This window comes from Falco naumanni, chromosome 3 (genome assembly GCF_017639655.2).
Source record: "Falco naumanni isolate bFalNau1 chromosome 3, bFalNau1.pat, whole genome shotgun sequence".
In the NCBI taxonomy this organism is placed as follows: Eukaryota; Metazoa; Chordata; class Aves; order Falconiformes; family Falconidae; genus Falco; species Falco naumanni.
The window spans coordinates 49199170-49224391 of NC_054056.1; the positions used below are offsets into that span (position 1 = coordinate 49199170).

General features: G+C 38.3%; 1 protein-coding gene across 1 annotated transcript in view; it reads left to right on the top strand.

The window, feature by feature from the left end:
- Positions 1-25222, top strand: part of GABBR2 (gamma-aminobutyric acid type B receptor subunit 2) — a 490629-nt gene that overhangs the window by 96294 nt on the left and 369113 nt on the right. The window contains exon 2 of the mRNA XM_040588223.1: positions 6953-7090. Coding sequence (XP_040444157.1) covers positions 6953-7090 — 138 coding nt within the window. The remainder of the gene's footprint in view (positions 1-6952; positions 7091-25222) is intronic.

Below are 25222 nucleotides of genomic sequence, written 5' to 3' on the forward strand. Positions count from 1 at the left end.
GTGGATGTTATAAAATCCCCTCTGGCCCGGGAATATTTGAATCGACACCAATTTGACTCTGGTTAGATGATGGGTCCAGTTGCAGAATAATCTAGCAGAACTCAGTAACTTATACTGTGGGATCTGACTGATTGCTATTGTTGCACAATAGGATCTCTCTAAGGTCCAAATGTTAGCTTTCTCTTAGTGATTCAGAATGAGATGTTAATGTTTTGAATTCATGTTCATCATCTTACAGGTGTCCTGGCTAATGTTACCTGAATTAAGAATTCCATTGCTGTGCAGCCCTAGAACAGCTCCTGCCTTTGATTAGTGGTACAGCCAGGAAAAAGGATACGGTGGATCCTATCTAAAATTACTTAGATGTGGGATGCTCCCCAGACTACAGGGGGATATCTGCTCCACCGTGGTCCTACATGAGCTGCAGAGGGACAACTTGTATCACCATGGTCTTTACCATGTGCTGCAGGGGAATCCCTGCTCCAGTGCTTGGAGAACCTCCTCCCCCTCCTTCTTCACTGACTTTGGTGTCTGCAGGGCTGTTTCTCTTACATTTTTTTCCCCTGTTCCTCTTTCACAGCTGCTGTCAGTGTTTTTTTACCATTTCTTAAATGTGTTATCATGGATTTGCCATCAGCGTCACTGATGGGCTCAACTTTGGGCATTGGTGGGTCCATTTTGGAGCTGTCTGGAGCTGGCTCTGACAGACTTGGTGGCAGCTCCTGGTGTCTTTTCACAGAAGCCACCCCTGCAGCTCCCCTGCTACCAAAACCTTGCCACATAAACTCAATACATTGGCATTATTGAAAGGGAGTCACCTTCCTATCACAGATACAAAAAATGCTTCTTTTGATGGTCTTCTGAACTTCTGTCTGTGTAACAGTTACAGATCAAGGAAAGGCTGCAACTTTCTTTGCAAAAGATCTCAACTTCCAAGCTGAATGCAAGTTTACTGTGAAAAGAGGAAGTCAATTTGATCTCTGCTATTACTGCATATTTAATTGTCATGGAAACTTAGAGTCAGTTTTTTATTACACAGGATTTATCTATTTGCTACACTTCAACTCCATTTCATATTGGAGTTCTTAAATTGGAATCATCCAGTGTAAATGTTATATACTTGGAGAACTAGTAACAAGATGGAAAACGTAAGTCAGATAAAAAAAAATAATGGGGGAAAAAATGGAGAAAGTATATGTACTTCTCTTATAAGGAGAAACAGGAAGGTTTTGTTTGTCTTGCTGTGTGGACTCAGTTCCCAAAGAGCGAATGAAGAAAAAGAAAACTATGTTGAGAAAGAAGCTGAGTCTTCACAAGGTTTTTAGACGGCTTCTCAGGAAGGTGGCACCTGAGGCAGAATGTAGGCTGTTAAATTGGATGCCAAGCGCCAGTACTTTAGTGGTAGCACTCTGAACTATTCCCTGTACAGCAGGCAGGATCAGATAAAGAAGTTGCTAGGTAAATCATCAGTGTGCCAAGAAGTGTCAAGGTGAGAGGTTTGATTTACTGGAAATGTTTCACTGAATAGATTAAGTCCTGCTCTGCTGTGTCCACTCCTGATCCAAAATGAAATCTGATTGCTAGTGGTTAAAAGGTGATAGATAAATAATATACAGAAGAACCTGCAGTTAACTTCAGTTCTAAGATACAGAAGTCTGGTGTAGTTGTTGGATGGGTTTTTTGCATATTTTTTTTTTTTTTAGACCAGACTTGGTGCAAGTACTCTGTGTTGTCCTGGCAATCAGCTTGTTCCAGGACAGGCCAAGCTTCCAATCCTACATACCCAGAACAGTATCCTAGATGCCAAAGATCTGCGATTCAGGAGTTTCCTGAGAAAAAAATCACTGTCTCTCTAAGACATTTTGATCTGTGAACTCGTTCAATTTATTTTCATGTATTTGTGAGCTTTTTAACATTCATAACGTCCCTGGCAAGATGTTTCACTACTTCACTTACACCTACTTTGCACAGTGTGAAGAAGTTTAGAACAAATGAAAGGAAGTGCTTTTTCTTTCAGTGAATAATTACATTGTCACCAGATGTTATGGTTGCCAAAGTGTTGGTTCCAAGAGCAGTTGAACAAAGTCATGGAAAGAAAATCCGTTTACAGCAGTTAAATGCAAGAATATAATTTCTGGCTTTGAAAGTACTGATACTTGAAAACAGAGAGGGTAACTCAGTAAAAGCATGCCCTGCCTATAAACCCAGGCAGAGGATGTTAACCTGATCGACCTTTGTTGTAGCTTAGAGCAGTTGTCCATATGTTCTTCACTTAATTGCCTGTATTGCTTGATGACTTTGAACAAGTGAATGAAAATCAAATGAAAACCATTGTTGGCATTCCTCATGTCTTAGCTCCTTTCAAGCTGATAGTCTAATGCACAGTCGGTTCCTGAGCAAGATTTTGCAGCGGATAGGAATAAGGCTTTGTACCTCTGTCCCCTCTGTTCAAGGAAGTCTCATCGTATATTTATGAGCACTTGCTTCTCTTTCCGATGATATTGACTGCAGAGTGTTGCTGAAAGCTCTCATATCACTTGAAAAAGTTTGATATTTCATTATGCAGATGACAGCTGTTGGCTTTCCCTCTCATCATAAAGGATCTCTAACCTCAGTAGTCACTAGCTCAATAGATACCAAAATTGTTCCTCAGGTTTATTTTTATTCGGACAAGTAGATTTGTGCCAGAATATAGCTAACTGAGCAACAGCTGCACATAGCTATCCACAGCTAGAAATTTAAATATAATCATGCATCTGACCAGTGCAATGGTTCCCAATAGTTCTCATTGCTACACGATTCTAACGAGATCAGTTAAATTACAAGTATCTGCTCTTCTGCTAGCCCTGTAATTGTTTGAACCTGTCAATGTTATAGGAGTCAGCAAAGCTTTATGTATCAGACCCATATGAATTTCCATCCTGTGCACTAATGATTTGCACTGTTATGCCTGTGGATGTGAGGGTCTGAGTGTGCGCCCCGATATCTGTCTGCCAGACAGCTTTCCTGGCAGTCAGCAACCCTCACGAGTCAGTTCTGCTGCTTCTCCTGACTTCAGTGATGTGTGTCCTTCACATGGGACATCCTTTCTCTGGGCTGCAGAGGGCCTTTGGATACAGCGGAGGAGGTCTCACTTGTGCATTGTGCTGCCATGCTGTTCTCTCCAGAAAGGCTTATTGTCCTTGTGCATCCCTTACACTTCAGGCAGTGCTTCTTCCCTGTGCATTCAGATCCTTTTCTCTGTGGAGGATAGTTTTTATCTGGCAGCCTCTCCTCTGAAGAGGATTCAGGAAGTTTAACACTTCAGTCCCCAAACTCATTCAACTCCTCTCCTATGCAGCAGTTCATCTGGCTATTTTTCTTAATAAGTGGTTCTGTTTCCATGGTAATGGAAACTATGCCTTTGTCTGGTGTCAGCTGTGATATTAATCCATCTTTGTTGCACTGAGAGGTAGTGCCCTTCAGACCTTGGCTTGGTGATTTTTCTGGTATTTCTCTTTATGAATTATCCATATAATCTGTGTCAAATCAATGTGTTGAGGTACTTATTAATGAAATAATTACATTAAACGTATGTTTGCTATTTTATATGTGGCCTATTACTGGCTTTTGGCCGAGACTAAGCACAGCAATTAACGTGTTTGGGGTGAATAGTTCTCAGCCTCTTTCTCTGAAGAAAATTGTAGCATCTTCCAAGCGACATGTATTTGGAATTCCAGTTACAGTAAACATACATTTCTCCAATGAAAGGTATTGCAGCCATCCTCCGTGCTCCAATGTGTGGTCGAGATCAACAGCACAGTGTGGATGTCTGTTTTTATATACAAGTTGAAAGTGAGCTGGCTGCGGTTTGGCTCAGCAAAACAGAGATGTTGATGACAATTTAGGTGAGAGAGCAAAACTAGCTTGCAAAAGCAGTGTTGGCTCCTTTGGGTGGTATTTTTTATCATTTAAGTTTGTGGCTTTTTATGAGGGATTCTTTCCCCTTGACTGCTGTTAGTCATGCTCCAATTAATAAGCCAGTCAGCTTCTTGTCAGCCACATGTGGCCAGGGCTTCCTAGCCTCTGCTTTTTAACGTGGATTTTGGCTTTTGGATTTTAACTAGGTCTTTTGTTGTAATGGAATTAGATTGCTGCATGGTGTTGGTTCTGGACCTAGTTGTAGTCACTTGGCATCAACAATTCAGGAACTCGTTTGGTGGTTACGTGGTGGGAATTTCAGTGGTGTTTGTGCTTGTTGTCTTTCAACAGCATTGCCCACTTTCAGGGTTATGTTTGTAGAGTTTGGCAATAGATCATGATCAGCAATGGTGGCCTTCTGGGATCTCTGGAAAAGTTAAGCTGTTAAAAGGGCTCCAGGAGCTCACTAAGCGTATGTTCCTCAGACTAGAGGCAGGAGGAAACCTTTTCTAACTGCTCACCTGTCTGGCTTCGTAGGGTTATTGTTTTTATCTGAATGTTTATTTTTTTATTGCTTGTGACAGACTGTTCTGTTGCTTGCTGGGAAGAATGTTATACACGGGGTATGTTATGAAATGTGACATTAAACAAATGTGAAAGTCTGCTTTCTCCCATCTTTCTCGCTTTTCCTTTTATTTCTGTCCAGTTGTGGCCAGCTACAGTATTAAGTTCTCTATCTCTGAGCCCTACTTTGGACTATTTTGGCAGTTTTGCTAAAGGAGCAGGTTGAGTACTGTAATTATTTGTGGTGGCGTACAAGAGAGAGGGACTAGTCGGGAAGAAAGTACGAAGATGAAAGCATGGTAGGCTTTTAACTGAAACACATTGAAGAGGGATCCACATGTTATTGTACATGCTTCGGATTGATCTGTAATGTATCTTGGCAGTGTGAACTCTTTACTTTGAGAGAGGTGAATAAAGCTTTCGGCATGCCTCCCCAAGAGAATCACTGTGTGATTGAAAAAGGGTAGTTGTGCAAGTATCTTCATAAACACGAGAAGATCAAATAAGAAAAAAAAACCTTTATCATAATAGCAATTCTGGACCTCCCAGCAAATTGACCTACTAGGATCTGTTACCGCGTAAGTTACTTTGCTGCAGTGAGAAACAATTTGTACACAAATAATAGTTAAAAATGCATCAGTATTTTGTGATGTAATGGTGAATTTTAGTATGAATTTTACTTAAGATAACAGACTGTAGGTCTTATCATTTAGACTGCCGAATTTTTTCTCCATAACTTTTTATGTATTTAGCTCTTCATGGGCTACAGCTTCTGACTGTTCTTTTGCTATCAACATCCTCCTTATTTCATATATGACAGGTATCACTGACTAACAGTTTAAGAAGAATACATTTAAAACGTCACATCTTGAAAAAAAAAAAATTATCTGGTTTTAGGCTGGTATGAAAACCAGTTCAACAATCTTTTTTTTTTTCTGTAGCTTCAAATGGTAAGGTGGATGAGGGCAAAGACTTGGCTAAATGTCATTTCAGTTCAGATACTTAAAGCTCTAGTGTCCTTGGCTGGTTATCAAAGTAAAAAAGTAGCTGAGCCTTCTAGTTGCGCTTGGCATAAACTGGTCTTTAACTAGGGAGTGGAGGAGTAAGAATGGAGGATGCTGCTTGTTCCAGTAATCACAACCTTAATTCCTTTACAATGTGAGCTTGCCACCAGTCTGTCAGACTGACAAGGGAGCCTTTGCTGTACTGAATGTTTTGAGGGTTTTTTTTCCGTAAGAAGGAAAATGTTGTGCTATATTATGCAATTTCAAAACAGTCTATGTAGTGAAAATCTGTATCTGTTTGAATAAGTGGGAGCAGTAATTCTATTCTTGCAGATAGAATGCAAATAGAATAATTTTTCTTTTAGCATATTAATTCAATAAGGAGATTAATAGAAGCTTGCAAACTTCTTAGTCAAAATCTTTATTCTCTCCAGAGAATGCAAGACAATTACTACTTGGATGCTGATAGTAAATGAACTGTTTTATTGAATTCTCATAATGAAATATTGGAGGCTGGTGTATGATAGTTTTTATAAAGACTATATTTGAGGAAGACTTTGTAGAGGAGGCAAAAGAGACCAGAATATTTTGTTTCAAAAAGAGAGATAAAGAAGTGATTGCTAGTGGAGCAGTGGCAGCTACTGTTATAGTCTTTTGGCGCTCCTGACTTACAGTATGATTTAGAATCAAATTCTTAACTTCAGGTACATAAGTAGTCATAGCTTAATTCCTGAGCTTAAGTTATTATGAATGATTGATTCTACTTTATTGAAGGATTGATATATATTTTGCAATACTGACTAGCATCACCCTCTGTTTCTCAATTTTCAATCCTGATCTTGATTTATGCTAAAATTATTTACACCTGAAATGACGACAATTAATTCTTAGTCTTTTTAGAGAATTATATATATATAAGACTGTTATTTAGAAGGATAACACAAAGTCTATCTACTATATATTTTTGCACAGAATACTGAGGTTGGAACTTAAGTAGAGGTTGCTTAGGAGTTTTCATTAGAGACAGAACTTTCTTTCCAGAGACCATCAGTAGTGTCAAACTTTCCTCCAACTGTGGAAGTCCTGCTGACATCTGGTGTTAGATTCCAAATTTTACTTTGGGAAATTGTAGCTCTGAATGTAGAAGAAGTTGCGGTCAATCATTTTTTGTATGGGCTTTTTTATTTTTTGTCAGATGTTGGTATCAAAATTCAGATCTTGCAGCTTTGGCTTGGAAGGAAGACATAGGGGTTTTGAACAATGCAAGGAGGCTTTTTCTGTCCTTTTACTATAGCACATTAGAGGTTCAGAACAGTGTGGTCCAGTTTTTCATATTTAGGTTTCAGAATGTTGTATATTGTACAGTTCTTACATCATGCAACCTCTGAAATTTTTCCTGCCCAGTAGTTTATTTCTTAGCTAATTATGTTACTTGTGACATTGAATATTGCCTCTTTTTTTTTTTTTTTTTTTTTTTTTCCCAGTGTGACAATGCAAAAGGACTCAAAGCCTTCTATGATGCAATAAAATACGGACCTAATCATCTGATGGTTTTTGGTGGTGTATGTGCAACAGTTACTTCTATCATTGCTGAATCTCTGAAGGGATGGAACTTGGTTCAGGTAAGGCATCGAATGGAATATGTTCAAATGCTGACTATCTTGTATCTGTGTGTCTTTTTAAAATTTAAAAGTTAGTATTTGATGCTTTTCAAGCTTAACATTTTGCATAATTAGTATATTGCAGTTTTGAAGATCAGTGAAGTTATATGTAAAGAAGAGCAGTTAATTCTATATAGTACTAAATTTTAAGGCTTGGCGTTATGCTCAAAACACTTGTGAATATGGGCAGCAGTCATGCATCAAAACATTAATTAAATAAAATCAACTTAATATATCTCAAAAAACAACCTAAATGAGATGAAGTTTGGTCATGGTAGGCAAGCATATCTAGGACATATCCAACGTTAGTGGAAACAACTTGTAAGGCCTTAAATTATGGTACAGTGTGGTCTTAGTCTTTACTCAGTCAAAATGCAATAATTCCTATTAACTTTAAAAGTGTTGGAAGTGCACAAATTGTAAGTAGTAACTGGGTATGTATCTCAGTATTTGACTCACAAAGTACATTTATTCCCAGCTGTTGTTCTTTCTGACTTTATTAAAGGTCAAGTTTGTGGAAAGGTTCCCTCTGCTGAGGAATCAGAATTTATTAATACTAATCTTTAAAATGCAGATAACAGCATGATTTTCTTCATTTCTTCAATCATCTGTCTAGTGATGATCTTTGGCTTGATAGCTGTTCATGCAAGGTAGCCAGCCAGTTCTGCTTTTCAGATCTGGAAATGGCCTGGCTTCCTACTCTATATTCGTGTTGCCCAAAGATAAGTTTGTGTCATTTTTATTAAAATAAACCAAATATTTTATGGCAAAATAATAGTATATGACAATTACCTGAGGTTTTGGTTACAGGCAGACTCCTCTTTTCCACCTGGAATACTCACTGAGATTAGAGCAGAATGAACAAATGAGGCGTAATTAAGGTTGTGAAGAAGATGATGATCAGAGTACAAATGGGAAAATCTTAGGAGGATAATTAAAGTAGCTTGTTAAATATATTTGCAATGCTTGTCATATCAGATCTTTTTTTCTTATGCTTCAAGATTTTTTTCTAATGTGGAAAACATCAGTTCTACTGTGGAAACAGAATAATAGTGTATCTCTGGGGAGTACAGAGAAAGCAACAGAAAGCTTGAAACTATCATTTAGTGCTCTTTCTTAAAAATGGCCTAATCCATGGGCTATAATGAAGTATGTGGCTGGAGCTCTGGAATTTTTGGGAATCTGTCACATGGAACTTCCAGATGATGTAGGGTGTTTTAAGGAGTTGAATTTTGTTATGCTAAACCCTTTTCATTTGAAGTCAAGTTCTGCTTGCTAAAGTCTGAAAATCAATTTATTAATGAAGTTGCTTAGTGGATAAAGAAGGGCAATTAGAAAGCTTCTATTTGCTTTTAAATGCCTGAATTTGTCAATATATGTGCTAACTTATACAATGGTATGAAGCATTGATACCAGACAGCACCTATTTCTTTGTCTTTAACCTCTACAGCTGTGACTAAGTCTTAAACGTTATTAATGATATCAGTACATCAAGGGATTCTTTGCTGCTTGGGCTTAGTATCCTGCAGGCACTAGATAAATTGTCACACGGCATAACTCCACTTTGTGTCAGGTTGACTGTTGATTGACTGCATGATGGAAGAACACAAACAACAGTGTGGCTGGGAAGCGTGGTAAGGCTTAGTGGATGGTATAGCAGCAAGGGAAACAGTCTAAATGCAGTTTGTGAAAGTGTTATGTCATTCGGTGACAGCAATATGTGTATCTGGAAATCAGCAGACAGCATGTATAAGTTAGTGGGGAAGCGGAGTACAAAGCCTTCTACGCCTCGGGATCCACTGTCATAAGCATCTTTGATTAAATGCATAACTTGAATAGAGGGAATAGATAGAAATCTGTAGTTCTCAGAAGTGGAGCAATAATACTCAGTCTGATAAAATACAAGACTGTCTTACCTCAAAACTTGAAACTTCACCTCAAGGAATCACAGCAAAATCACAAATAGTTACATGAATTTGTGATGATGATGAAGTCATTTTATGTTGCAGTCAAGAAGAGGGAAAACAGCATAGAGACAAACAGTAACCTGACATTGTATTATTGAATAGAGGATTTGCAATTGGATGTCTGACTCCATCACTTTGTCCCTGTGCAGGCAGTCACAAAAAGAAATATCTTAACCCTAGCAGGAACATTTGATTTGATTTACACAGTTGTCATGTGGTTGAGCAAAGTGATTGCTGTCTTCCATATATAAGAAATGCAGAATTATACTAATGGTACCAGGAGGAACAGGGAAGAAAAGAAGAGTAACAGAACATAACAACTGAAAAATTACTTTCCTTGGCAAATACAGTATGAGGCTGGCTACCTGCAAAACTTTTCTGAAAGCCCTTTAGCCCTGAATTCCAAGTTTCTGGGTGACTCCTTTCCTTCTGTTCAGAGGAATTTTTCTTTTCTACCATTCTCTGCAGTAAAAAGTATCCAAAAGCAAAGAACTAAACAAACGGCAAAGAATACAAATGTGCTGGAAATTATCATGTTCCATTTGCTACTTAGGCAACATTATAATAGTGACGAGAGGGGGGAAAGAAGGAAAAAAAAAATTGCAAAGTAGCTTCATTCTTGCCTTAATGTATGCTGTTGATAATATACTGTCTTTTTGACTTAACTGGTTCATTCAGGTCACTGATGGCCTGCAACAGTGTGAGATATAGAAGACTATCAGAGGCTGGGAAGAGTCTCGCTCTGAAGGTGACTTGCCTTATTTCTGTACCATATCTAAACAGAAGGTTCCTTTCCTCCCCCATCTTGACAAATTTTGATTTACTTATGATCAGGAACAGAAAGGGAGATACTGTTCTCAACTGGCTGCCTTTAACTGCCGGCTGATTTAATTATCTCTTACCGTAAAAAAAAAAAAAAAAAAAAAAAAAAAAAATCTTTTAATGGACCATTTTGTATCTGTGGAGAGAGCAAGTTGTTTTAGTCTGCAAACACTTAGGTCATCCTTAAGGACTTTCACTGAGGTATGCTGGGTGACACAACCTGCAAATTGTTTTCTGAACACACATTCATAGTAGGACAGATGCAGACACCCGTTCCTTAGCTGCTCAAATGAAAATCTTCCCTGTGAGTAATCTCCATGAGCTGGCAGTCCTTGCTTCGTTGACAGTATGAGCATGGGCTGGAGGCTGCACGTGTGGCTTTGATCTCCGGTCTGTGGTGTGGAATCTGTTTGAACCTTTGCTATTTTGGTTAAAATCTGCCAATAATATTCCGTGCATCTGACAGTGGGCCATAAAGGCATGAAGGTATAATACTGGGCAGTTGCTGTGCTGTAAGGGGGATATTTCAATGTCAAATTATTCTGGATTCATCTTATCCCCATTCTCTTTGAATGTGTATTAAAGGCAATTAAAGTGAAGAAGAACCATTAATAATATCTACAATATATTGCAAAAGACCAGTTGTATGTTTTTATTTTGTACAGTGAAGCATTCCTGCTAGTAACCAGTTAGTGCAGAAGAGAGATGTTTTGCAGTTCAGTTTATCTTCTATTTCAGGATATCCATAAACAGTTTATCTCTCCATTTGAATATTTTACAGTGGCAAAAGCATGTAATTGTATAGATTTCTGTTTCTGTTATTTTCCATTGTCATCTCACATGTTTCCTACTTGCCATGTCAATATATGCATTTAACCAAGATGAAGATTTTGACCAAACTGGTCATCTTTCTTCATTTGTCAAACTCTTTGGGAGACTTGCCTTTTTCTTTCTTTGTGCTGTTTACATTCTCTTAGAGCCTGCTTCATTTACTATTTTCTTTAACTCTGGAAATAAGCCTCTACTAGAAACAAAATGTAAATATTAGTGCTTCCTTGGAATATCCTCTGTTTCTACATAGTTAATGTAATGTAATCTCATAACTGCTGGCTTTTAGACAAGTAACTGCTACAGGTGATCCAGTGATTAGATCATAATGACATTCAACGTAGAAATCTTGTTTTGGATTCAGCATCCCATGTTGGAAAGTTTTCTAAGAAAATTATAGGTACCCTAATCATGATGTATTACTTTGTGGGCATATTAATGTAGGGCACGTTCATGTGTTGGAAAGGAGTGTTAGGAAGAGAATATTGCATTAGTTCTCTAGCTCGTTTAGTTGAGTATTAAAGAGCCTACCCTGGAATTTGTTTTATTTTCCTAGAGACCCACAGGTATTCAACATCCCATCTCTGAATTACCAGAAAGACTGCTGCTATTGAAGACATTCAGTCATGTTTTTATCCCTTGGTTTCCTTTTGAAACAAAGCTGATGTGATTGCAACTGGCCAGTTCCTCCTAATAATTTCTGACCACTGGCTGATTGCAACCAAATTTTAACAGAGGATTTCCCAAGGATTATTAGGTTCCATACATTTCTGTGAAAATGAAGACAGGCACCCAGGTGTATGAAGGAGAGGCTGTAGCATGGGCACAGAGAACTTTGGGCCAGCTATGGCATGTGGTGCTCCTTGTCCAGCTGCTGTCAATGGGAAGGGGACTGGCTGCGTTCAGAAAAGACTTAAAAAAAGCAGCAGAAAGGAAAGTTGAGAAAATTCAGAGGAGGGGTCAAGCCCAGAAGGATATGAAGTAGGAGCCAGGGTGTGTGTTTGTGTGTGCGCAGAAGCCTAGGACACGTGTATCTATAGGAAACAAGGCTTTATTACCTGACTCTGTTACTTATAAAAATTCTTTTTAATATGGAATTTCACAGCTATGTGCAGGTTATAACTGGTGTGTTTTAACACTTAAGTGATGCAAGTCATCACAGAGGTTTCTATACTGGCCACTGAATCAAATTTCTCCTTGTTAATATCTGGATTTTCTAAGTCCTCAGGCTTGTTACCCAGAACTGTGGCATGGACACATAAACATTTGATAAAAAATGTGTTTTGTGTTTTGTTGTTGGATTTTCTTTTTGTTTTGTTTTCATTTTGGTTTTTTTTTGTGGTTGGTGTTTGTTGCTTTTTTTTCTTTACAATCCTTGTCGTGTTTGTTCCAGTACAGTGACTTTGTGCTACTTTTGCCTTCACTGCACAATTTCCATGTATTATTAGTTTAAGCAATGAAAAGAGCATTTAAACTAGTTTTTGGCTAAGAAGATTAGCTACTTCTATCTACAAGATGCAGGTGGTCCCACTTGAACAGGTCTTTCTCCCACTGGAATATGACCCAATGCACCAGAAGACTTGAGACTTTGGCTTCTTGGCCCACATTTCACCATCATAAGCTTTAATTTTCATTTTTTAAATCTTTTTTTCTTTGCTTTTCCAATTTTATCTCCTGGGATTGGAGGAATTTTATAGGCTTTCTGTACTTGCGTCATACTTTTAATAGTCAAAGTTTGTGAGGAGTAATGCCTCTTAAGGCCTTATTATATTAAAGGTGCAAACCTGATGACATTCTAGTCTTGCTTTTGGGAGTTAGCTGAGCACATAAGGAAGTTATACTCACTTCACCGTAGGAATGCCCGGGAGCTCCTGAAGAGGAAGAAAACACAGCAGGACTGACCTTCAGGCAGAATTTCATGTGAAGTTTCTCCTCATTCGAGAGAAGCTCTGGTGTATTTGGAGGGAGACAGACCTTTTAGTTCTGCAAATCCTCCCTTTGATACCAGCTGCCAGCAGGAGCCCTGCTGTTACTGATGTGGCCCTCCTGAAGCTCTGTGGTTGCTGCTGGGGAGGAAAATGCGTGGGGAGTTGAGACAGATCAGCGGTACCATACCTCCTAATTAGGCTGTGGCTGTATGTGGACAGATGCATACATGCCCGAGGTAGAGCAGACTTAGCCTTGGAAAGTAGTTATATATTCACCTTTTAACTTAGAGAAATGCAGTGCAGGAGGGGACACTAGGGCAGAAGACAATTTAGTGACAAAAGTTCTTTCACAGTGGTCAAAACACTGACCTGATTCCTAGTCCATTATTTCAGCTGTACCCCAGGGGAGATATTAGCATTACTTTGCTATTAATAGCAGAAATTTGGTCGCCAAAGTTTAAATTGAAATTTTCCAGGCTGAGGTATGGTAAGAGATGCACATCCTTTATTTCAAATGCATTGCAACATTTAATAGGACCTTTCTTTCCCTTCTTTCTGTTTTCTGCTTAAATGTATGAAATTGGTTTGTATGGCTTAACCTGGCTTTCCATCAGTTTGAAATTGGCTTCTATCCAGTATTTTTCATTTTATTTAAATATGATTAGCTGTTCTTTTTCATTTTTGTCTTGTATTTCTACTGCTGGAGAAAACAGTAAAACTACGGTATGCAGTCTGGTTTGTGCCTTTGATCTAACGTCAACAAGTTCAGTCGTTATATGAAGCATGAATAAAGGCATTTTAATACAGCTCTAGAGTAAAGTCAAAGCTGTTCAGGACTGAATCTGTATATTTATTCTAACTTTTCTAGCAGAAAAAAATCATATTGTATTTTTTTATCATTCTTGGATACTTTTCCACAATAATTAATTCACTTCTGTTTAGTGTTGGATCAATAATATGGTTGATGGTCTAGGGAACAGACTCAGACTGGAAAGGGAATGGTGTGCAGTATAATTTAGGTTTGGGAAAACATTTAATTCTGATCAAATCAGATATTCCCTCTCCTCCATATACTCTTCCTTTAAATCTGAAGGGTCTGTTGAAGAAAAATAAAATACATAAAAGCCCCCAAACCCATAATGTAACATACAAGCATTGATGTTTTTCCAAACACAAAGCCTTGTCTTTTAATGCTAGCTTAATTTATTGGTAAGGTAATGTGTTGAAAGCATCCAGCTTAATTTATTATCAGAGTAAATAATGTATGTGTGTGTGTGTGTGTGTGTGTGTTTTTTGAAGGGCATCCCCCCCCCCCCCCCCCCCCCCCGTGATTTTTATGGAAGTGTTCTGTCTCACTGCAAGTCTTTTTTCTTGTGTGACTAGGATAGACGTGACAGGTAGAATCTTACTCAGTTACCAAAATTTTTCAGTATTGCACCTTTCAGCTATTGCTGCAGCTTCCTTCGCTGCTACAAAGGGTATTCCTTCATGTCCCCTCAGGCTGGTTTATTACTATTTGCCAATTTTTCTGGAGGTGGTTTTGAGATGTAGCTGGGTAGCTTTGATTTCCATCTCTGCCATCTCTTCTCCATCCTGTCCTGATATGGTAGGCAGACTTAAAGTTTGCTTCTTTGGGAAATCACTTGTGGTTCAGCATCTTAGCTATGCTGGATGAGGACTGTGATATACACTGGTTTCTTTTTGAGATTTGAGGAGGTTTTTTATGGCACGTTTTCTAGTACCTTGCCTGATGTCTGTCTTCTGTATGGTCCAACCCACTGGACAGCAGTGCTTCTAAATTTCCTTCTAGCCCATAGCTGGTCAGCATGTCTTCTCTTGACTTCTTCTGGTAAATGTCATACAATTTGCAGGGATGTACCTGTGTGACACTAACACACCATTAATGATAATCTTTGATTCTATTTGCAGTTCTGGCAGCCCAGAGAATCACCTTTTGATTTGTTAGTCCTATTGCTTTCATAGCTGTGACCCACAGTCTTTGCTTGAAAGTCTCCCATTGTGAAGCAGGCACATTATTATAGTTTCTTGGCAGGTGCACCACTGAATTTTGAACTCCTCTTTGCATTTTAACCTCTGCCTGACTTTACACAAATCTTGGTTTTGTGTTTCTCATCTGAAAGCCAGCTCAGAGAAATCGGATGCTAATTGCTTGCACATAGGTACGTGATTTTTCTGCTTTAAAGGTTATAGTGATTGAAAACTATCTTATTTCACTAAAAATACAATAACTTTTTCACTTTTTGGTTGATTCTTGGCAATCATTATTAATTTACTCCAAAGTGTTGAGATTATAGTATTGTATTTCTTAAACTATTGCAAGATTTCAAATATTCTAGAATGTTGGTTTCAAGCTTCTTTTACCACCAGTTCCCCAAATGTGGTCCTTCTGATTGTTTTCACCATACCTACAGTTTCTGTAAATCTGGAGTTGGTTATTTTGGTATGCTGTTTGCCAGAGTGACTGGTTCAGTTTGTTTCTAAAAGATAGCGTTGATTGTGTTCTACAAGACCAGTTTGATGTTTCTCATCATCCTCATTGGAAAGCCCTGGGATTGCTTTCTCTCCAGTCCCTCTGACCACCCTGGCTTGAGTGGCCCTATATCAAGTAGCACCCTCCTGCCACAGCTGTTGCTGTCCTTGGAACATAGAAACCTGGCCACAGAAAGAAGGTAAATACAATTAAGTCAAGGCAAAATTGGTATGATAACAAATTTGTTGCTTCGTAATATTAATCCTATGGTCTTAAATCCACTTCATTTCATTCTCTTTTACTGTCCTATTGTAGGGCAAGGAAAGCTTTCTCGTGTGGTAAATTAACCCACTTTCCCCTGAATGCTGTTTTGGCAGCGGTTACTTAATCACTTACTTTGAGGGAGAGCGTAATTCATACAGAATAGCAACAGCAGCTCCTGGGCATAGACTGAAGAACACAAAGTCATAAACCAAGCAATTGCAAAACAGAAAACACCTTTACATAATTTTGAAATTGAAATAATGTATTTATTGACCTTTAAAACCAGAAAAAGCTTAATTATGCTTAGTTGAAAAAGTAATACATTGCTGATATATTTTTATAAAAGTAAGCACTAAAGTACAAACCTTCGCATAACAGAAGCTGTTCAAAGGGCCTGATTCTCAGTGCACTGCAGTGTGCTTGGTATGATTCTTCTAATATTATGAGTGGTATGGCATGCATCTTGGTTCTTGGTATTCAGGGTACTCCATACCTGTAGAGCAGTTCCTGGGGACTTGTAGATCTCGCTGCCTGTTTTTTCTTGGCGTCAGTTGAGTTCTAACACAACTGGACAAATACAAGGCCTATAAAACAAGGGATAGATACATTGTAATTGAACTTAAAGTGATTTGGAAACATTTATTTACTTTAGACTTAGTTACCACAGATAGCAAAAACAGAATCTTACTGTCAGGGAAAATAGGTATGATCACTGCAGCTTAAGAGCCTCCAGGCTTTGTTGGAAAAGCACTTACAAATGCATACAAAACTGCTGCTGAAACAATCCGTAGTTGGAGCTAGGAAGGTTTGGTCCTAGGGTTACACTGAAATCAGGAACATATTGTACAGCTCTTAAGCATAGACTTGTGATAAGGCATTTGTCTTTTCCTTCTTGCTACATTCAGGACTTACAGAAAGCTTAAGTATCTGAGTATTTTTTTTTTTTTTTAAACTGGAAAACAATTCCACAGTTTCACCTTTCTGGTCTTTCAGAATCTCTTGTTGACTCTCCTAACTGAAGTTGCAAATCCAGATTTGCTTTGATTTCTTGTCTTGCCTTGGTTTCATTAATTTTTAGGAGATTAGTAGCTTGAAGTTTGTGAACTCTGCATTAAGCTGTGACACATTCTGCTCCTAATTCTCAAAGGAAAGTGTATCCCCAGTGACGTGTAGTCCTTATCTTTCCTTATTCTGCAGAAGTCCATTAGACCTTGTTATCCTATAGACAGCTTATCACAAGCTGATTACTAAACTGCAGCAGGATTGACAATATAACCACTATGAGCTTTGTGTTATGCTACAACACTAAGCTAGGAAACTTCTATGATTATTTATAATTGAGCTACTGTGAGGGCACAATATGTATTGGATTGTTTCCTGAAAGTAAAAAGATTAGTGGCACAGCTTTTGAAAGGTTAATTCAAGTCCTTCAATATTCAGATGAGGGAACATCTGTGACTGGGGAGTGAAAGATCTCCAGTTCAGCAGTCGAAAGCATTGCATGAAGTGCTTGGGACCTACAACTTTGTATATATATAATAAATTTATTATTAAACATTGCCATCTTGACATAAAGAAAGATTTCATTTGTTCTATAAAACAGAACAAGAAAGGTATTTGTCATAACGCTTTTGACAACAAAAGCTTGTTAAAGAATGATGATAGTCTCGATTTGAAATAGTCTACAGTTACAAAATCAAAAGCTGGATGCTGGGTTTTGCATTTGTAAACAAACTCCCAAACTGGATCCACTATTCTATTTAAGAATATCTGTAGCCATAAGGAAAAGATCAGATTTGGGAGGTGGGATAGACTTGCATCATTAATTATAGCACCCCCCCCACCCATGTTATTAAGTTATACTCATGCTAAAGAGATTATTTTCCTAATATCTGTTGTTTAATTTAAACACTCCCTGCCATTGTCAGAAGGGTTGGAACTAGATGGTCTTTAAGGTTCTTTCCAACCCAAGCTGTGTTATGATTCTATGGTTTGTTTAGGTAAGCAGATTTTTGTTGATTCTTTTTAGAAGGCTCTGAATGTTACTGAGAAAGGCAGTGACTAAGCAAGCAATAGAGAACAGCAGCATTATGTTTAGCTCTTATTAAAAAAATGAAAATCAAGTAATAAAGATATGAAGACTAAGGTGCTGATTCTGTCTGGTGTACCTACATGTGTGTCCGTATATGTATAGACACACGTATATATTTAGAGCTATATTAAACTGTCTTCAGTCCTTGTCTCTGTTGCTGATGGGGCATTGTTACAATTCAGATAAATGTAGTTGCAATCTTTTACATTTCATTAGGATGACTTTTCGTTCAGAAATGTGGTTGACGTGTAGGTGGTTGCTAGAGCCTGCTTTGAAATTTTTTTCCTCTGACTTTTTGCTCTCCAGTTGGTTTTGCCCTTCACCTGTTTTGCAAGTTAAAAAAAAATGTAATCTGCAAATCTGAAGGAGAAGAAAGGATCAGAACCGAAAGTTTACTGTTATGTAAAGGTCCTGTATGTTATTTGTGGATATTGATATGGGAGGTCAGAAATACAGATTACAGGCTATAATCAGACCAGTCTGGAAGAAATTGGATTATAGAGATGGAAGCTTAAGAAACAATTTTTACCTGGCAAATTTCATGCAATCTTTTCAAATCCTTGTGTCTTAATTATTAAATTTCAGTAATGTTACATTTGCCAAATCAGATAATGCTAAATGACATTAACATTAATGTTGATAATGAGTTCCTTGAGTTTTCAGTATGAAAACTCTCATGACCAATGTGATTTTGTCCTTGCTTTTGGAATTCTTTCTATGTGATAAACTCCTGTCTTTATGCTGTTTTTTGCTTGGGAAGAGTAGAGAAAATGCAGACAAGTATTTCTTGTGTTTTTCCTTTTTTAGAGCAAAGGGCAGAAAGGTGCAACTATGGGGCCCTGAGTTTCACTACCTGACACATCCACCTTTATTGATCAAGACCTTAAGCTACTGTTCTTGCAACTATATTTATCATAGAGTCACCTTATACACAGACTGTACTCAAGGTTGCATGAGGCATATCCTCAATTATAACACAAACCTCTCATAACAAATGTGCTTGCACTGGCTTGATTTGTCTCCTATTCACTGTGTAATGGCTAGACCACAATAAGAGATTTATTATTCTGCTCCTTATATTGCCTTAAAAGGTGGGGTGGGTTTCTCTTTTTCTTTACCCACCCCACCCCACCCACCCCCTTCCCCCAATTAAATCATCAAGACATATGACAACAGAACTGAGTAATAATCTTTGTACAAATGTTTCTGTTGCTTGCTTTCTCTGTTAGCCTTATTCTTAACTTTTCAGTTTCCCATTGCCACGAGCAGTTCTAGGAGGACTTAAAGGCAACGCATTGCCAATTAGTCATGGCTTGCAGACTGCTTATTTGAACTGTAGGCATTTATTTTTATGTCCAGAGTCCACATTTATTACTGCAGATGAACCAACAGGGTATAATTTCATAGTTAATTCAGTGGTCTAACTGGTTATCTGAACCAGGAAAATGAAACTTTAAATGTTTTTGCCCAATATTGTACTGTTTTACACACAGGTTATTATAGGATTTTAAACGCCTTGGAAAGACAGCTTGTGTCTCCAGTCACAAATGATTTCACACAGAATATGATATTCTTAGCATAGATGTAAAGGGGAGAGGGCACTGAACAGTAAATCTAATGATTCATGTTTACTGAGAATAAGTGGATTGAGATTGCTACTTTGGAAGTCTTAGCTGCCTGTCTAGAAACTATGTACATCCTACCTGAATGTGTTCCCCAAAAGCTGAATTTATGAGACGTATGATCCCAGAAAGCAAACTTTACCTTCAAGTATAACATTATTGCATCAGCTTCCTAGATGAATAATGAAGTGTGGATCACATGAATTCTACAGAGCTTCAGACTTGTCCATGTATGAAATGAATTTTGGTAAGTCCACTGTATGAGGACACCTCGAGGCCCAATCCCGTCAGTCACCTCATAAACTTGTCGCCAGACTTTGCATCTGACCCTGCACTGCTCTGGAGTGTAAATGTCTTATTCTGTGTGTCATCTTGGTAGTCAGCCACAAGGGCCTCCATGACATGCTGGGCTCTGTCAGGAGGGATCCTGTCCCAGATGATACTGTTTGTGAGTTTGCCAGTATTTTAGAATGCCATTTCTACAGTCATTATTAAAAAAATAAGAAGAGAGATCAAAACAAATGTCACTTTTCTGAATTTTCATCAAGGTTATTGTGGCCAATATTGTGATTTCTGGTTTTGTACCTTCTTTGCTTTTGGCCTTTGAGGGAGGCGATTCTGTCTTGCTGCAAAACATCAAAGGTGCAGTGAACTGTCTAAACCAGTCCTAGCTCAGTGCTTATCCTAGTGAAATTAATGTTGAGGGATTGGAAGTGGTACTGTCTCAGCTGCTTGTTTGGTGATTGCTGATACAACTAAGCTCTGTGTGAGTACCTGTGTCTCTGAAGGGATGGGCTTCCACTTCTCTTTGGGTGCTCTAACCAATATTTATAAGGAATAATAAGCATACCCACCTTGCAACTTTACCTGAAAACAGAAGAGTGAAGAATAATGATGTGTACACATTTTCAAAGCATGCTTTTGTCCCAAGAGCATAGAGTTACAAAGTCTGCTGCCTAAGCCCTGTGGAGGGTGGGATTTCAAATGCAGTCCTCTGCCTGGTATGGCTCATTGCTCTAGCTCTAACCACCTCCCTTGATGCATTTGTGTCTCATTCTGAGGCATTTAACTCTCCCTGTGTGCTGTACAGTAAGTTTAAGAGCCTGACTTTGTCTTCCATTCCTCTGAAAAAGCATTGATGTTCTGAGTATGTGTGTTGGCCAGGTATTTCTGAAATCATGTTTGTCTTTTATCATACTGCAACTGCTCGCTATGTCTAATTGCCACATACAAAACTGCGGTTCTAATTTTAACATCACAATTGGCTGTAATATGCAGAATGAAAAGTTATTAGCCAAATCCTTTTTCCTGCTCCTGCTCTGCAATCTAATAGTCATCTGGAGAAATCTCTTCCAAGTTCTTATAACAACTTTATAGGCTCAGTACGGAGGAAGTTGTATGCCTCTACTGAGGTTTTAAGCTAGAATTATACATAGAAGACCAACACACAGATTGAGGGAAAAAAAACCCACAAACCCCCAAAAAACCCAAACAAAAAACTCTTCATGGAGATTCAACCTGATTTTAGAATGCTTAAATGTACAAGGCAGCCCCCTTTTTGTCTCAGGTGGCTCTAGGTGCTGGATATGTATGACTTTGCTTTTGTGCATCATATCTAGATCTGCTCTAGTCAATGCAGGTTGCTGTCACTTAGCAGCAGAAATAGGCCTTAACAAAAGACACTGTTTTTCAAGACTTTTCCAGCGGATAAGATAGTAAAGGAGATGCTGGTGCTTATGACTGTTAAAACAACAGTCAGAACGCTTGCCCAGAAATTTGAAGGCTTACCATTTTACTGTAAGATAGTCAAAATAACATCTAAGTGCCATAAGGTTACAAAGTCACTGTCCCTCACATGCTGTTTTTCTAGTCACATGAACCTTTTAAATACTTTTGTGTGCAGTGGGGCACCACTGACATGAGGTAGGAGAAGACTGCCCAGGGTAGTTATCAACTTGAGCTTAGGACGATGGTAAAGACAGCCCTAGTGCCTCGAGCTGAGGGTGGTTCCACATCTACGTTTTGTTTCTCTTGAACAAGACTTACACTGTTGTACTGCCTCTAAAATATGAGTGCTGCTACGCTCTGGCAATCAGCGTGTGTAGATAAAAATAATGAACTGTGGCCAGCTGCTTTGGCAGGACAGGTATTGGTGCCCACCATCCTGTGATATGCATGGAAGTAGGGATCTGCTGCTTCGACTGATGTGCTTGGCCTTTGCAGAGGGAGAGGATTTGGCACTCACCGTTACCCTCAGCGTTCCCGTCAGCTAAATACGTCCTGTTTAGTATATGGCTTGGTTTTGGCTGTGTTTTTGCACTACCATAGTTTCCAGTTCATGTTAGAAGGAAGCTAAATCTGCACAGAGTCCAGGATCCTCTTCTGGGATGCAGCTCCCACAAATTGTACTCTGCAGTGTTTAACTTGTGGGTACTGGGATACTTAATTTCACCTATAACTGAGTTTGTCTACACTGTGCTACCTGAAATTACCTTGTACAATATAAATGTCTGCTAAGGATAGAACCAGAAAATAGCCAGTTTATGGATGATATAGCTTTGGGCTCATCTTCAAAGATTCTCAGTATTGTAGAAGAACAGTCAGTCTCCTGTTCTTCTGAAGATGTAACTTCCAAGTATATGACCAATCTTGTCAGCTTTAATTTTTCTTAAATATAGGATGTGACATTTGGTATTCCTGAACTTATGTCTGGGTAGAGTATTGTCCGTTCTTCAGACTCAGTTCAAGACAGGGCACTTTAATTGTCTGTCTTACAGGAACAAGAGATTGCATTATTTTATTATTTATATTATTTATTTTTTTTTAGAAGGGGAAACCTTTCTAAATTATATAATTTAGGTATTGATTACACTCATTTTTTGGAAATTCTGAGTATGTATTTTCCAGAATCACTACAGTGATTCTTCACCACATTAACACATAGATCGCAACATTCTTTATTTGACCAAAAATTGCGGTCATAAGTCATAAGGAAGTCATGGCATTATATATGAAAGTACTCTACGTGTACCAAAAATTGTAATCTTCTACCTCTTACAGTTGTGCACACAATCTAGAAATATAGGCTTTAGTATTTCAAAACCTAGACATTAATAAAAAATAATGTTTTCTAAGCTTTTTTCCAAGGAAATTCAGAGAAAAGCATCTCCATATTTTGAAGATACTTATCTGTGTGCTGATTCCTAGATCCTATGCACTACTTTATGTATAAATTTTTTCCTATGGCAGTATCTATTTTCTTTGATATAAAAGCATTAAATTCTACATTGTGAAGGTATGCTAGAACATGTGGATCAGAGCTAAAAATTTTGAAGTTTTTTATTAAAATAGGTGTAATTTGATGAAATTGAGAAATACAGCTAGATATAATTTTTTTTAATTCTGTGTTTTTATTACTCTGTATGGCTTTCTGTCAGGTGAAGATGTAAATTCTTAATAATTTTATGCATAAAACAGTTTTGAAAATGTTTTTATTTCAGGGAGAAATACCTTAGTATTACAGTTGGAAGTTACAAACATTAGATGCTGAGGTCTTATGTCTATTTGACCTGTTTAATTTTTCGTTAGAAATATACTTGAAATATCTGCAGCCATAAAAATGGGAGCTGTATTTGCAGTGCACAAGGTCGTCTTTAAATATATTCTCTGGTTTTAGCATAAATGCATTTTCTAGTCTGAGTACTGTAATGTTGGAACAAAGGAACTTCTGAGTAGATAGTAAAAAAAAAATTCTTTAACATAGGAGTGGTCAAACATTGGAAGAGGCTTCCCAGGGGTAGTGTGGAGCCTCCACGCTTTTTGATACTCAGTACTCCTGGGCCTGACTGCATGGGGCAGGCTGTGACCAGCAGGTTGAGGAAGATGATCCTTGCCCTCTTCTCATCCCTGGTGAGACCTCATCTGAAGTGGTGTGTTGGTGTGTCCATATCTGGGCTCCCTGGTACAAGAGAGACAAGAGCATGTTGGTATGAGTTCAGTGGAGGCCCATAAAGATGATGATTGGATTGTGGTGTCTGCCATGTGAAGAAAGGCTGAGAGTGCTGGGACTGTTTAGCCTGGAGAAGAGAAGGTCTGGGGGGATCATGTCAATGTGTAAAGATACTTGATGGGAATGAGTGAAGAAGGCTAGAGCTAATCTCTTCTCAGCGGTGCCCAGTGAAAGGACCGGAGGAAACAGGCACAAACTGAAATGCGGGAAATTCCATGTCATTGTAGGGGTGACCGACCTAGAGAAACTGTGAGAACTCCATCCCTGGAGAGATTTGCAAATGTGACTGGACAGGGCCTTGAGCAACCTGCTCAAGCAGCCTTTGCCCTAAGTAGGGAGGCTGGACCAGACAGTGTGCCGAGGTGCCTTCCTACCTCGGTTCTGTGATTTTGTGAATGTAGCCCCTAATCTTCATTTTGATTTTTATACTGTAGAGTAAAAAAAAATAATTGAAGCAATAGCTGTGAAATTACACTGATGGGCTGAAATCACTACAGATTCCCTTATCAACTAACAATGATGAGTAGATTTTAAATCCGTATGCGTTTGTTGTTACTGTTTGTTTTTTGTTGTTTTTTTTTTTTTTCTAAATCTTCATTCAGGCTTTAAAAATCAGTAACAATGAAACAGAGCTATAACCTCTGAGTTGAATTGAATATGACTCCATGTGCAAATAGATATTTGTTTTTGAGAAGTATTGTAATGACATAAATAACATTAGTTTGACCCTCCTTTAAACAGGAGGTTGGACTAGTTGATCTCATGAGCTCCTTGTTCTGTGATCCTGTGATTTTGAAATTGCTGAACCACAGTAATTGCTGTTGTGTTAGGAACACTAAAGATGGTTTATCTTTCATACATTAGACTTATGAAAGTGTTGGCATTATTGGCAATTGCCAGAACATAGAAACTTTTAATTCTGGGTTCATGTATTTCTAGATGATAGCAAAGTATTTGCAAGGTGGTCTCTTTGCTTATTTTTCACACACAAAACCCGGGTTTATTTTATAGTAGTGCTAAGATTCTATCCACCCCCCCACCCCCTCCCAGTAGAGGGGGTAATGATTTCTCTAGTGATTGTATTGGGAGAGGGGAATCATCTCTAAGCTAAGGATAATGTCAGTCCTTCTACAGAGCTTTCCTGCAGTAATGAATTTTATTTTCTGTAATAGATCATGCATTACTTTTTCTTTGAGCTGTCATCAGATCCATGAAACCTTTAATCTAGTGCCATTTTCTAGATAAGTCCTGAAGTAGTTCCAGCAGAGAACTCAACTCCTGCAACAGCAGTGGCTTTCAAGAAAGCAAAGTATCTGTTGTGAAGTCAGTTTTAATACTTTTCTTGAACTGTGGAAATGATAGTACTTTACAAGCAGTTAAGTACAACTACTATCAAGTGTCCAAATCAGTGATTTGCACTACAAAGGAGTGTGAAATTAAAATAGACGTTGACAATTGCTTGTTTTATGATCTGCTTTTGGGGCATATGGAAAATATTTGTTTGCCTCAGTTGCACATATGATAATTTCTGGATACAAATGTGGCCTTCTGTGGCTCGATATGGAGGGTATAACTTCTTGGTGACTATACTGACAAGAGGACTGAAAAACTGTCAAAGTAAATGAGTTTCAGAAAACTCTCTGTGGCAGGTAGACATTAATACTAAAAGGTGTGCAGCATGCGATGTCGGTTTATGTAGGCTTAAAATTATTCTGAAATGAGGAGAAATTGCTTTCCAGAAACTGCGCTGTACTGAAACCATACTGCTTCCCAGCTAATAATAAGCACTTTTCCAAAACCTGCAATAACAGCATTTATGTGCAGATAAACAGAACTTATAACATGTCTTGCCATAATACTGAAGTGTTAAAGCTATTGCTCTACAAGCAAATTTCTTGGGCTTCTTAGTTAGTTACCAAACAACCCTAACAATCAAAAAATATGACAGGCAGTAACATTTAAAAGATCCTTCAAAAAATCTTGTCAAGCCCAACAGCCAAAGAGAGCAGGCAGAAATGTACAGAATTAACGTAATGAAACAGCGGCTGCCTTCAGTCCTGAGCAGAGACT